The 15062-nt window shown below is 39.9% G+C and overlaps 1 protein-coding gene and 1 long non-coding RNA gene across 2 annotated transcripts in view; one reads left to right on the forward strand and one right to left on the reverse strand.

Moving 5' to 3' along the window:
* Positions 1-15062, forward strand: part of LOC306973129 — a 268899-nt gene that overhangs the window by 172826 nt on the left and 81011 nt on the right. The window lies entirely within an intron of this gene.
* col11a1b (collagen, type XI, alpha 1b) overlaps positions 1-15062 on the reverse strand; it is a 185727-nt gene that overhangs the window by 159487 nt on the left and 11178 nt on the right. The window contains exons 2-4 of the mRNA XM_079569937.1: positions 12507-12671; positions 6690-6903; positions 4642-4804 (exon numbers count right to left, since the gene is read on the reverse strand). Of these exons, the coding sequence (XP_079426063.1) occupies positions 4642-4804; positions 6690-6903; positions 12507-12671 (542 nt within the window). The remainder of the gene's footprint in view (positions 1-4641; positions 4805-6689; positions 6904-12506; positions 12672-15062) is intronic.

Raw genomic sequence — 15062 nt, forward strand, 5'->3', positions numbered from 1 at the left:
CAGTGAACCCCTGCGCCACTTCAATAACACGGTCAAGAAGTAGAATAAACTTTGAGATTTGCGACTATTTCACGATTTCGTTTCATGTGGTGTTTAAAGGCTGAGGACAGAATAATGGGACAAGAACAAAAAAACATTCCTGATCTATCCGTATCGAAATTATAGTTGTATCGAAATATATTGTGGTGAAGTTCTTCTTCTTCTTCTTCTCTGTCTGACTGCAATTTACAATTTTTTTTGCTCCAACGGTCTAAAATAAAAATGCATGGGCACTTATGAATGTGAAACAATAGATTTTCCTAATTTAGCTCCATTTGAGCCTTTTATAGCCTTTTTCGATTTAGTACTTTTTGAGTCTTGTATGGACACAGTTTGACAAATAAATGGAACATAGGGTGTTTGAAATATTTAAATTAAAGGTGCACTATGCAACTTCTTATGTTAAAAACAATGCATATTAGCTTGGTGACTTTGCTTTCCATCCCAGTGGCTCCTAAGATGCTTGTGGGTCCAATTTTATTGCAGGTTTTTAGGGTTTCATGGAGGTCCTCAGAATGGAATGTATATGTAACCATGGATACGGTTCAATCAGCAGTGAAAACCTAAAAAACAATTGATCCTGGAGCGTCCTACAGGCCATCGGGATGGTAAGTAAAGGTGCTAAGCTAACCACCCAGGCATCCACTGGGTCACTGAAAGGCTATAAACGTATTAATATCAAATTTTATGTTACATAAAAAGTTGCATAGTGCACCTTTAAAGGGACTATACAGAGTTAAAAAAAATATATATTTAAAAAAGTATTTTCATCCCCTTACATGTTCCAGCCATGTCCTAATGTGTAGAATGAGCCCAGACCTGTTCACCACAACTGCCTCTAAAATCCTGCACCACAACCGCCTCTAAAATGACAACTTGCCTCTAGTCCCTTTAAAGACTAGATGCAAGTTGGTCATTTTATACTCACTACTGCCGAAGCAACAACTTTTTGAGTGGCGGTGCAGGGCAGTGGCAGTTGTGGTGAACAGGTCTGGGCTCATTCTACACATTAGGACATTGCTGGAACATGTAGGGGGATGAAAATACTTAGTTTTAACATTTTTGAACTTCGTAAATACTGTAGTATAATACAATTTCACAGAAATCTTATCATCTCAATAAGTATCACATTCATCCACAATACCATTGATACCAATGATTCACTTTTTTTTTTTTCTGATATCATTCAGCTTCAACTTCCACATATGCCATACCCCAAAGACATAAGATACTATAGTAAAACACATGATGTTCAATCAACACCAAGACATAAGGCGTGTATGAGAGCAATTGCAAAGGACGGTTTGAACAAGCACAGTGTGTTACGTTACAGAGGAGAGACAGCTGTGTTCCCACTTCAAGTTTCAATACAGCGAACCATACCTTTAACAGATGTTTGCAATAACAAGCAAAGAATGTATAAACAAACAAACATATCTTACGTATATCTGGACAAGTAATATGCAGAGTTACTATGTGAGCCTCAGCCTGTCACTCTTCAGGTACAGTTACAGAGCTGAGCATTTATTAAATATTCACATATTCCTATTTAACGCTGTTAATAGCATTTCAGAGAGAATATATGGAGTGATGAAACTGCCTTAATACACTGTAGTTAATACAAAAAGTTGTTCCTATAAATAAAACTCTCAGGCCCAGCCCTGGCAAATTCAGACTTGCTCCAGTGACATTAAAACAGGAACGAAAATAACAGCTTTCTTCAAACAAAGCAGATTTGGGAGGGATAGCGTGTAATCTAGATCCAAATACTGCGCTAAAACTAATTGCACTCAAACTGCTCCGAAACAGCAGACTCGGTTAAAATCCATGCCCCTTTAAGGCCCTTAATGTCCTTAATTGTGCCAAATCATTGTGGCTTTCTCTCTCTCCACTCTTCACTGGCTGTAATAAGCTAAACTCCCGTCACTGTGGTAGAGCCCTGAGTCTTTGTTTGAGCCGTAAATGTAAATCAATCCGATCTTTTGATCCTGATAATAGGGCCATAAAGGGCTTATGTATAATTGTTTTAAATACTATCTCTGCTTGACATTTTTGTGACTCAACCAACCTTCGTGATAAACCCATTAGATTTCACTTATAACCTCCTGGAAATGGCCCTGTTTTGACTGTAAGTCGGACCTGAATGACATTCCACCCTCTGTTTGTTTGATCTGGCAAACAATTCCTCATTTGCCGCTCAATTTGGCAGACAGAGTATAAAGAGCTAGGAAATTGGTGGGGTAGCAGCATGTGGAATAAAAGAGGTGCAAAGTGAAACGTAGCATATCAGTGAGGGTAAAAAGAAAAGTATAATTACTGTGAAAAAAAACACTTTGGTTAAAGGGAGTGGACACTGATATTTCCACTGACACAAAAAAAGGTAATGCTTTTTTTCCTGCTATATACATATATTTTGATATAGTTTGGGGAATGTTTTTAGTAACTTAAGGTACACTGGAAAAAATGCTGTCCTGTCTAAATTGCTTTCAAAGTGCTTGAATTAAAGAAGAACTAAGTAACTTGTTTACCTTAATAAATCCTTTTCGTAGTCCCTCTGGGGGTAATACACGTGCTAATGGGATAAATGGGGGGTCTTTCGTCTTCCCCCGGTGTCTCTGGCCAGAAAACCACACTGGCAACTTCCCTACACACTAATGGAATCACGAAGAAGAAGCTAACAGGCTAACAGGCAAAGCTAACTGCGGGCTAGCGCCACTGAAACAGTATTTACAGCCATGTTTGAGAGAAAAAAAGATCTCCATTGTGTAATTGGATGTACAATATCCCTCTCTCCCTTTGTCTTTTCTGTCAGCGTAGTATTTACTCTCGCGGACAATTAATGTACAAAAACACTACGACATCTGCAGTGGCGCTTATGGCCTCTAGGGGCATGAGTTACTTAGTTCTGCTTTAAGACAATTTATGCTCATTTTGAGAGGTTGACTGGCTTGAAATAAGGCTGCCAAAGGAACAAGCATTAGTTTGCTAAAAAAAAATTAAGTTAAAAACATATAACATGTATCAAAGGCTAAAAAAAATCACAAGATCCAAAATCAAAAGATCTGGTCAATATTTCATACACTTTTATGTTACTTTATCTAAGATAAAATGGCTTTTTTCCCCAGTGTATTCATACAGAACCTTTTACTTCTACTTGAAATGTATTATTATTTCAAGAATCAATAGCCTAACTTTTTAAACAAAATAAAAGTTACAATTTCTGTTGTTTAGTCTGTAAGTGACCAAAGATTCGTATTGATGTATGAAAAAAAGTCTCTGTCTGATTTTTCACATGATTTGACCTTTTACATGTCAGATTACAACACACTGACAAATCATAAAATAGAATTTAATACTTGAGTTGTCCTTTTGAAAATTACTCTTTTACTTCATTTTGAGAAATTATTTGGCAGACATCTTTCAGTTAAAACATATTAAAGTTACATTAATCCATCTTGAGCCAATGTGCCACTCAACCCACCAGCAAACGACAACAACACATCTGACACATCTGACTTCAAATTTACTAGTTGTTCATTGTTCGGCCAATTCTTCTGCTTCTTATTCCATCGGCAAATCAAAACCAGTCCCTCGAATGTGTTACGTAATGTTGCTTATGTCTGCACAGGATCATGGAAGTGGAGTTGTCCCGATCTAACAAATCCTATTCCCTAATCAGAAATAATCCCCAAGCCAAACAGACACATATTCAACATAAACACGATCCAATCTCTCCAAATCCGTTAATACATAAAGGTAAACATAAACACGTCCACATACATCGCCCTCGGCCCTTTCCACAAAGTCAATATTGTTGTTTGAGCCATTCAAAATAAGCCGTCATCAAGTCAATGGCAGAATAATAAAAGTCGCTGTCCTTGAAAGACCTCAAATTCAAAGCAAATCCATTGGGCGTGTCCTCATATAACATAAAAAATGACTGCAGTGACAGAAAATGTATAATGCACTTCCAATCTCGCCTCTCCCAACCAGAATAAATAAACCACTGGTGTCTGAGACAGTTTTCCAAATTTGTTCAGAACCTCACTGGGTGAAATTAGCTTTGTTCTCCACATGTGTTTGTGATAAAGGTAATAACAGTTTTAGCATTCACAGCTAATGTGTGTAGTAGCCAAACACACAAGATAAAATGCTCATTTCTGTTGCATTTTGTCTATTGTGGTTCTGCTACTATCGACGACTCAAATCTGAAATCAGCTCTTCACAGTCGGCGCCATCTTGGGGCAATCTACATTGATTTTTGGTTTACATTTGCTTATAAACATCTTACCCTGAAGCTCATCATAACCAAATCAAGGGTTTGCTGCGTAATATATCAAAACAATTAAACAAAAACACAATTTTCATCCCAACAGAAAACGCCTACAATCAGTAATCCAGAACAAAGTCACCAATGGATTAAGGAAACCACAGATGAGTATCTGGGTATTCATCATGGCGACTTTGTTTACACAATTATCTGAAGAAAGTCCAAGTTATTAGCCACATAACTCACAGCACTACAGATCCAGCAAGTTGATTGTGCAGGCCTTTCTAACAATTGAAAAACAAATAAGGCAGGTGAGTAGGTGTTTTTCTTACCTCATAAACCTCCTCGTCCAGGATCCTGGTTCCAAACACGGTGATGCCCTCGGTGTTGATCACGGCCTGGTCGCTTCTGCTCAGGGGCTTGGTCACTTTCTTCTTACAGTCCACGATCATGGTGACGCTCTTCTTCTCCACACTGATGGCCACGCGATGCCATCTGCAAGACACGGAATATACAGTACAACCTGAATATAGAGATTTCACAAAGCAATCTGGATGGAAAGTGGTTCATGGCTTTCGCCCTGTCACAATTCCTCTAGTGACCAGGGTGATTATGTTCTTGCTTCTTCTACTCAGCTTCTCAAAGCACTACACTGAACCATTACTTGTTGAACTCTTGGTCATTCAAGTCTAACTATGCTTCCACAGAAGAGGGTTTAAATAGTCCTAGAGGTGGCATCAAAACGGCCAGTGAGGCTTTTCAGAGGCTACTTGGCCAAGGCACATTGATTAGTGTGCAGCAGAAGGCCTCTGTATTATGCAAAGGGAAACATATAAGTGTTTGTCAGGGGCAAATAGCACCCTCAGATGATGCCTTGCAGATGGTGTTAATAAGTCAATAAGGAATGCCAACAATGGGTAGCATGAGAGGTGCCCTTGGTAGGCTGTGCAGGAGCTAGAAAATTCTCTAACATTACTCATTTACTATACACTTGCTACAACAGTTGACAGAGAAAGGGCAACCCCCATTTATACCTATGGCCGCGGGTAGCAGAGTGACCACCATACAGGGCGCAGCCATTGGCCGCCATTGCTGCAGTACCTCCCCCCAGCGGTTGCAGCTAAAGCTAGTTCTTCATTAGAAAACATTGCCCTTTACACAAGTTTTAAACAACTGTAAAGCCTGGTTTCTAATTTTTTAAAACTTTCTACAGCTAGATATTCCTCCTGTGATAACGCTGGGTTAGGCACAATTAAAGAAACCAGGCGGGTTTTCGTAAGGTATATTTAAGGTATATTAATGAGGCCCTGACTTTGCTTGACTGGCCGTTAGCATTAGAGCTAATGGCGTCGCTACGACTGAACTACACGTCCCCCAAGGGCCTTTTCACAGTGAAGATCCCGCCTTTATGCCCTTTTAAGGAACATGCTCAGTCAGACTTGGGTAGGAGGAGTCTGTAAATCCAGCATGGATTCCCTTTCGAACGTGGCCCATGAACGAAAACGGGGAGGAGTGAGCAGACGCTATCTATTATTTTTACAGTCTATGCTTTATACACTTGCGAAGCTGGGATCGAACCACCAGCCTTTGGACCCTTAGACGAAAGCCCACATAACGGAGCTCCTGTGGAAGTTATAACATTTTAACCTCGTATGATACAATGTGCATCCTTGTTGTGTGTGTTTGCTTTCAGCCGTTTATTGTGAAAATATGGAATCATTCGTTTCCAATTTACGTCAGTGATTAATGTCGATGCTATTTGTCGCTACATTATTGGACATCTGCGATCCATAAAAAGCCGTGCCCAAAGCTGCAGGGTCCGGCTCTACAGAGATTAATAATTTGTATAACAATAGACTGTCATCTGTTTGCTGCCGCCATCACTTTATGTATCGTTTCAGTCTGAACGGCTCCATATGGAATTAAAGGACGAAGCAATAAATTCTCATAAATCTTCAGCTCGGAGGAAAAAGTTATACTGACAGCGATGAGAACTCTAAGAACGCTAAACAAAAGCACACAACAGAAGCATTGGGAAAAGAATGTCCATCATGACCCAATAAAGAATCTTAGGCAAAGGTTAAATACTAGTATCCACAAAGCTCTTTATCCAAAAACTATCCTTGATTCATGCTTTTGCCCACTCTCCCTTAGCCACTATTGACCAAATCAGTCGAATAACAATGACTAGGTAATCTTTCCGGAACATTGCGCCAAATTTATTGCAGAATAATAAATTAACTACGCTAAAGCAAATTCCCCGTCATAACAAAGAGCAGAGTCAAACAAACATTTAGCGGTAAACCAGTCTCTACCCCCCAGCCACTGAAGTTATGGCTCCCACATATACATGGCTCTGTGGGTAAACGGCGTCACTCACTTGCCGTCAGCCAGGTTGATGGAGCGGAACAGCGGGTACTCCTCGGGGGCAGGTTTTCCGTGTTGGTCCTCGTACAGAAACACAGGCGCCCGGCCCACCTCCACCCCCAGCTGCTGCACTCCCTGCTGGTTGTACACGGACAGCAGGAACGACTGAAGGCCCGCTTTGGGTTTAATGGTGAACATGATGGAGAAGTCCTCTGGGAAAACTCCGTCTGGAAAGAAACATCACATTTTATATAAATATACAGTACCAGGTTACACATTAAATAAGACTATCATTTCTATAGCCTCTGCCTGTCTTAGATTTGTCACCATATTTTGGAAAGTCACGTCACACATTTATCAATCTCACAGTGTTTCAGTGTGGTGTGGTTGTGTCCTATAATGTGCATAACTGCGTCCCATAGGTTCCACTTGGTGACTCCAGGAATGGCGTTGCCCAGTCAGCCATAACATTATGTGGCGTCAACCAATAAATATGGTATGAACATTTTAAGTACCTAATCACCTTATTCCAGAAGTTGCAATAGGTGGCGTCATGTATTATCCTGCAGCTTCCGATTGGCCTGTTTTGGAATAGACTGCCATCGATACCGCACTTTACTGGAACCCTTTTTATCTATTCAAACATGCCTAGCCTTTGCTGTTCTGTTCGTGGGTGCCATTACAACTGGAAGAAGAGGAATTTATTTCACAGGATTGTTTTGAGCATTGAAAGAAAATATAGCACTGCTGTGGGCCAGCATTCAACATTTGCCTCCTCCATCTGAAGATGAGGACCTTGGCTGTTGGCTAAAGGTGCTCAATTTAAAAAATCCCCTCATCCGCCCGTATGTTTATGAATGGAATAAAAACCTAGACATAACCTAAAATTGCAATGTGCACCGATTAGAGCAAATCATTTTTTTCAGGGAAGGGGAAATCTTATTTGTATGACAACATGACACAAGTCACCCAAAGCACTTCACACAAGGTGGAAAGGAATTTTCATTCACCTCATAGCCGATGTTGGTAAGCTACGTACTGTATGTAGCCACAGTTTCCTCTGGGGTAAACTGACCTGCACCAACAGACCCTCCAACACCAATTACTCACAAACACCAGCTTCCTGTTATTCCCTGGAGGTCTCCCATCCAGGTACTAACCATAGCTTACAGCTAATTGTTACTCATGCAAGATGGCTACTTGTGCGTTAGCGTATGTGCTACAGCAACAACTAACCAAAGTACCCCGGATTCTGAAAGCTAAATCAGCTAGCATCAGGGTACCTCAATAACATTCTAACATAAACAGCTGGGCAAGCATGGCAGACACTTTAGCTCTGTGTATCGCAGACTGAATGTAACAAGGCATAATGTCTTTGGACAATCAACACAGCAACGTAGCATTAGCATTAGCATTAGCATTGTTTTTCAGGAGCAGACACCAGGCTAATGTAGGCTAATGCTTATTACAGTCCAAAGCACATTTTTCTGAGCCTGATGTCATGAGTAATATGCTTTTACACCAAATAAGGCTAGCATATCTATAGCTTTACCTTAATCCACCTCAATATAATGGTACCGCCCTTGCCAAACACCAGCCTTGATCTATGAACCTGACTCACTGCATGGTGAAAATAGCTCACTTTTCACTCTATTTTCTAATTAATGCTTTTTACAGGGGCCATTACGAGTGCAATTGTGCTGGCATTAGTATCTGGGCTACTCAGGAGCATTACACCCTCACGTCTAGACAAACTTGGACTGTGTTTATTGAGGAAACTGAAGGTGCTTTTCGGGCTTTCCTGAAAGTACCCAAATTACTGAGCACATTTATTTAACAAAACCACAACATCTAACAACATCTATGAAATTTACTAAGGCTTATCAAATGAAATATGAACTGTTTTATTTTCACTCTTAGACCACCTAAGCATGAGTTAATGCCTCGTAAGATTTCCTTATAAGAGTGTTGGTTTCCTCCATTTTGAGATGTGACTTATGGGCTTACTCAATGCATATGTTTTGTCTCAAAAGCCTGGAAAAGATTAGCTTAAGAGACTCATCACTCAGCAGTATACGGTTTTTCCACAGCTATAACTAATGACTGGGCCTGTATACAGTAGCCTATAAACACAACCTATACAGTCTTCAACTTGATTTCTAGTGCAAATTTTATGAGATTAAGGACACAGGGGGTGGTGAGAGTTTTGTGTCACCTCCAAAAGTCTTATTATAATCCCTTTCCTGACCATTGACGACAGTGTGGATTATTTACAACCTATAGAGTTCGGGAAATTCCAGTCACCATGGAGATCCGCCATCTTTGCAGCTGTGAGCATACATTTCCATTGACTGACATTAGCTAAAAACAGTATAAAAAGTGGAGAAATAGCTGAAGAACAACTCCATTAGCTGCTGAGTTACTGCTGGTAAATACATCTAACTCACTGTGGCGTCCAAGTGTTTTAATGTGAACAATAACTCCTGTATTTTAACTTTTAAAATCTCCATTAGTTTACAATTGCTGCTTTCGCGTGCTAGCAAACCGGCAAATATCCGAGAAAAAACATTTAAAAACTCTTAAAAACAACCATCAATATTTCTCAAACTTATTTCTCAGACTCATTAGCCAAAAATGCCGCAACTACTGCTAAAAAAGTAATATTTACTAAAGTCACTACTTCCGGGGTTAGCATAGCTGCTGCACCGTTAGCATTTATTTCTGCTAACCGGATGTACTGATTTTGGTAAATATTACTTTTATAGCAGTAGGTACAGCATTTTTGGCTTATGGGCCTGATAAATAAGTATATTCAGTAATTCTCTGTTGAGTTTCAGAAATATTGATTGTGGTATTCAAGAGTTTTTTGTAGTTTCTCACATCTCGGGACCCAGAAGTAGAGATGTGACGTCACCACTTATTTCCATTGTAGCTGTTGTCATAGTAACGATAAACAAATGTCTAACTGTTGTTGGAAATATCAGATAAACCTTATTTTATCATCTCAAATGTCATTCCTCTTGTTCTTGCACCTTAAGCCAACAGGACCACATTTTGTATTTGCAGTTTTACACTTATAATAGCTAGTTTTAGTTTAATCTTAATTCTCTTGATCTCTTCCTGCCTCCAGCTGAGGTGGGAGAGGGTATACATTTCTCAAGGGGAACGCCATTAAACACTCATAGAAACCAAGGTAAACATGTGTCCCGCTTTGTGTCTGCTTGCAAAACCGTCTGCTTTAACTTCTCCTTTAGGTTGTTAAAAGTTTAAATGCGTAGTGTCATGATTAATTCAGATTTACAGAAGTAAGCGAGACAAGATGCCTGGGAGGAAAAAGCAAATATGATTCAACAATGAGGTAAACCTAAAAGGATTTGGTGAACATTGTGTCCAATATTTCAATCATTCGCTCAAAATTATCCAAGAAAATACACTTGTAACTCAGCCTGAAACATCTGGTGTGTGCATTTAATCCCCCGAAGCGCTGCGAAAGAAAAGAAAAAAGAAAATCGCTCAACAATTCATGATTATCCCAGAGACAGGTGCAATAATTTGTATCACATGAAACGCTCGTTCCGTGAAGGATGTTTTTGTTTTGTGATGAAAGCTTCAAAACAGAGAAATTAGCCGTAATTTTTTTGGTCTGATTTTTTATTTGTTTGGTTGAAGAAGTGTGACGTGGGTGGCCTGTGCTAAATGTCATGTGATAATGCACTAAAGATGTTGCACAGCGATGAAAGAACGACACATGTTTTTTTTTCTTTTTTACAAATTCTACTTCATCAGGCCATCAGGGTTTGAACGTTGAACTTTTTCCTCAATGCTTCCCGGTAATTGGTGGATTCATAAACCAGAATTGGAGATTTTCTGAATGACTCGAGCCTGTCTCCTTATCAAAAGCCTCAAATACTTGCCTCCCACTTGCTGACGTCATGGTGGCATTCCTCTCGTCCAGACGGCTTCACAAAACTCAGATTACCACCACTACAACTCATAATGTCTTCCTTAAAGCTGGTTTCTGTTCTTCACAGCCTTAGTGAACCTTAAGTGTCGACCTCTGATAATGGTAGAATTACTTAAATGAGGCATGAAGACATCAGAATAACTCATACAATGTGTTCAAAGTATTACAAGGCAAATTGTCTTATCTGCCGAAGCCACATAGATGCGTATTTTAATCATGCAATGTGCGGTTTCTTCTCCATGTGCATCTGTCAATGTGAATTCATGATGTGTGCCGTTAACTCGCTCCCTGTTTTTTACGACTGTACTTTTTGGTTTTCTCTTTGTTGGTTTCTAAGACGGGAGCATGTGTTAGCAAAGAAAAGCAGCCCGTAGAAATGCCACAAGGACCGGCCCCTATTGTGTCTTTACAGGCTGCAAAGAGGCAAAACGTTTATTAGAAGACTTGTAAGCCGTGCCAGGTATGACTTTGACTCCAGATTAACAAGAAGGCAGCTTTTCTAACATTCACCGGGTCCAGGAAAGAGGACAGGAGTGGAGTGCAGTCTGTTCTAGTGCTGTGGTTCTCAACTGGTGGGTCGGGGAACAATTTCAGTGGGTCACGAGTAGGTACAGAAAAAGGATAGAATCACTGGTTGAGTTTGTTAAATGACTGTAAAAGGATGCTTTGAGCACAATTTCTGCTTTTTGGGCTTATTTAAAGAAACTAGTTGCAAGTTAGTCATTTTATGCTCACTACTGCCACCTCAGGTCTTATGCGTAACTGCAGCTTCTATATTAAGCTTGTGCATGACAGCACTTCAGACCCGAATTAACACCTTTTTGAGTGACAGTGCAGGATTTTAGAGGCAGTTGTGGTGAACAGGTCTGGGCTCATATTAGGACATGGCTGGAACATGTGGGGGGATGAAAATACTTAGTCTTAACATTTTAAAACTCTGTATAGTCTCTTTAATGCTTATTCAACTTTTTTTGAGGAAAAGACAACATTTGACATCTTATTGTAAGTCATATTTGGGTCGTGGCTTGTCATCCCAGGGTGATTGTGGGTTGAGAACCACTGCTCTAGAGACTGCACCAAAGACAAGGGAATCTAACCTGCCAGTCTGTGAGAAGCCATTTTGTTAGTATTATGTCATTTCACTTAAACTGTGTATTACTACATTTAAATAGTCAATCAATCAATTAAATCAATTGTTTTGTCTATCCCAATATCACAACAGTTGCCTCCTGTAAAATGTATTCTTGATAGAAAGAATATACTTAACCTCTTGTATTCTGCTATTCTGCTATTGTATTCTGCTAATACAGCCTTTTCCTCCTCATAACTGTGTCCCTTGTTTATTACTGTGAACACTGGAAAAGGAATAACCCTTCTAAGGAAGGAATGACACAAAACTACTTGAATTAAGAGATTGAATCTAAAGTTTGAGTAGGTTTGGTCTGATCTTTGAAAAGATAAAAGATCATTTTGCCAATGGTTCGGAACAGGCACATTACAAGTGAATTTGTCTGATTTCATATCGATTCATGCTTGTTCCTTTGGTGTTCGCAACAAGATTAGTTCAAAATTCAACATAAAAAAATATTATTCATTTATTCAATTTAGGAGTATAATGTTTCCAGTGAATAAAGCCTAAAAAATAAAAGAATAAGATCTGATGATATTTATGTTCACCCCAAATTGAGTAAAGAATCGTCGAGTCGTCTAGAGCAGTGTTTTTTAAAGTCGGGGGTCGCGGGACACTGAGGATATCAAGACCATTTTTCGTCGTAGTGCTCTATTCGACAGAAAAATAGACATTTTCTTTCCCCCTAATCCAACACATATGGACAAATACACATCTATCAAACTGTTCTCGTTTACCTGGGAAGAGCTGGTTGGTCGGTGCGCTGATCTGTGCCTGTTTGCTCACTCGGTAAGCGATGTCTGGTTTGGCTCCTCGTCGCATTTTGCAGAGTCCCGGCGTTTTCTGTACCCCATCTGGAGAACTCTGGAAATCTAGCGCCTTCAGGACGTCCACTGGTTCAGCTGCGGGACAAGACCAAGACAAGGCAAGTCAGTATCAACACTTTGCTTTGTGATTCTTCTTCTTCTACTGTTTTATTTCCACCTACATCTGCTTTTACAATAAACCAAAGGAGAAAACAGCAGGAAAATAAGTTACAGGGCCACCTCCCATTTACCAGACAGGGAAAAATCACTATGGCCGGTGACCCCTCATGGTTGGAGTGACACTTGATCTCCCGAACCTTACACTAGAAAGCACACTCAACAACATAAAGCACCCTATAATTACAGACCTTCCCATTAAACCAATGGCATTTTACATCCATCTCTTAAACGTCTCCATAAATCCCAATTCCTCTGGCACGTAGAGTCGTAAATCTCGCTAATTTGAACGCAAACTAACGCCATATCTTTGCTACACTACGGGAGAAAGCGTATTTATGATCTGGGCCGATACTGTAAAACCATGCAGTAACTTTACAGCTCTCTATAGGAGTATTTTAGCAGCCGACAGCCGGGCTAATAGTACGTAGCATTTCAATCATAAGTCAACATTTTAACGCCCAGGACGCCCCACCGCTCCCCGGGCCCAGTTTGTCACTTCATTTATGGGGTACTTAGAGCAGAGTTAGAGCCATCCATGGGAACGTAATTGCCCCGCCATCCCGAATCTACTGCCCCCCCTCCCCCCACTGCTCCGCACAAACAAGGGCTGTGGGACAGTGTATAAATCCTGTGCCTGTTGACTGTAGCTTCCCAGAGCGGGGTGATAATGGGTCAGGGGTCATTTTACAAGCGGTATAATAGATACAGGCGGTAAACGCGGCATACAAGGAGGCGTGGCCTAGCCGAATCACAATTTGTCACTGTTTTTAGCCGTTTTCTGGCTGACTGTAAACATATTTATTACACACCAATAAAGTCGAGCCAAAATCAGGTCCATATGGATGTTTTTCCACAGCGAATTGTTCAGTAGAAGCAAAAAAATGGCACTCGTAGCTAACATTAGCATATGTAGCATGAAGCTAATGTTAGATTCCTGGTTAGCATTGTCTGTTTTTTCAGTATTTATGGGCTGTTGAACCACTTTGCTCCTCTCCATGTCTCTGTATCTTTATTTAGCAGAAAAATATATTCATTCAGCATTTGTTAAAGCAATGGAGAAATTGGAGAATGTTTTGTTTTTTGTTTTCCCCCTCCAGCTGCTTCGAACATGACCATATATTTGCAATCCCAAAGATGCCGTCTGTATCTAACGCTACGTCTTCCTCTGAGGGCCTGGAGCATTTAAAGACTAGATACGGGTTAGTAACAATAACCTTTTCTCTTGGACTTTTGAATGGATATTTACTAAACAGAGGAAAGCTCTTGGGCATTAGTAAGCAGCTTTGAACTAGGGATTACAGACATAGACTTGACTGGGTTTGGAAAGTTTGCAGTAACTTAGTTTGTGAAAAGAACATTTGGCAGGTTCGTACACCGACAGGCAGGTTTGTTTGGTGATAAGCCTATTTTGGGAAAAGGCAAAGACGTTTCATACCTAAGACATCAAAGAACAATTTTAAGGGCGAGCCTTTCCCAGAAAACATTACTATCAATAATTATTGGCTCAAAAAGTAAAGAAACAATTCCTGAGTCTGTTAAAATTACTGCCATCAGGTTCTTTTTATCATGATTGCACAATTGTAGGCTTTGTGTATTGCTTATCCCAAAATAATGTGTGGGGAAAATACAGTATTTTACATGATATATAGTAAATATAAAAAATATAATATAAAAATAACTTTCTATTGGGTTTGCAGCGTGTCAAAACCAAGAAAGAAAGAAAGAAAGAAAGGAAGGAAGGAAGGAGGGAAGGAGGGGAGGAAGGAAGGAAGGAAGGAAGGAAGGAAGGAAGGATGGAAGAAAGAAAGAAGGCAAGGAAGGAAAGAAGGCAGAAAGAAAGAAAGAAAGAAAGAAAGAAAGAAGGGAAGGAAGAAAGGAAAGAATGAATGAATGAATGAATGAATGAATGAAAGAAAGGAAGGAAGAAAAGAAAGAAAGAAAGAAAGAAAGAAGGAAAGAAAGAAAGAAAGAAAGAAAGAAAGAAAGAAAGAAAGAAAGAAAGGAAGGAAGGAAGGAAGGAAGGAAGGAAGGAAGGAAGGAAGGAAGGAAGGAGGGAAAGACAGCTACCAAGCTATGAAAATAAAGAAAATAAAGTAGCAACTAAAGCAGTGAGCAGCCCATTGTTACGTGTGTATGCACAAAAATACTGTGTGAAAAATATAATGCATTGTGTAATCTCTTGTGTTTTCAGTGTAACTTTTTGCTTTTTATTTCCAGACGAAGTTCCAAACTCCTCACAGTGTGTGCACTGAATGACCTCTGACTCTCTTCTCCACATGTCTGTTGCACCTGGACTGTAAAGTCGGC

Source organism: Gobius niger, assembly GCF_951799975.1.
Source record: "Gobius niger genome assembly, chromosome: 13".
Lineage (NCBI taxonomy): Eukaryota > Metazoa > Chordata > Actinopteri > Gobiiformes > Gobiidae > Gobius > Gobius niger.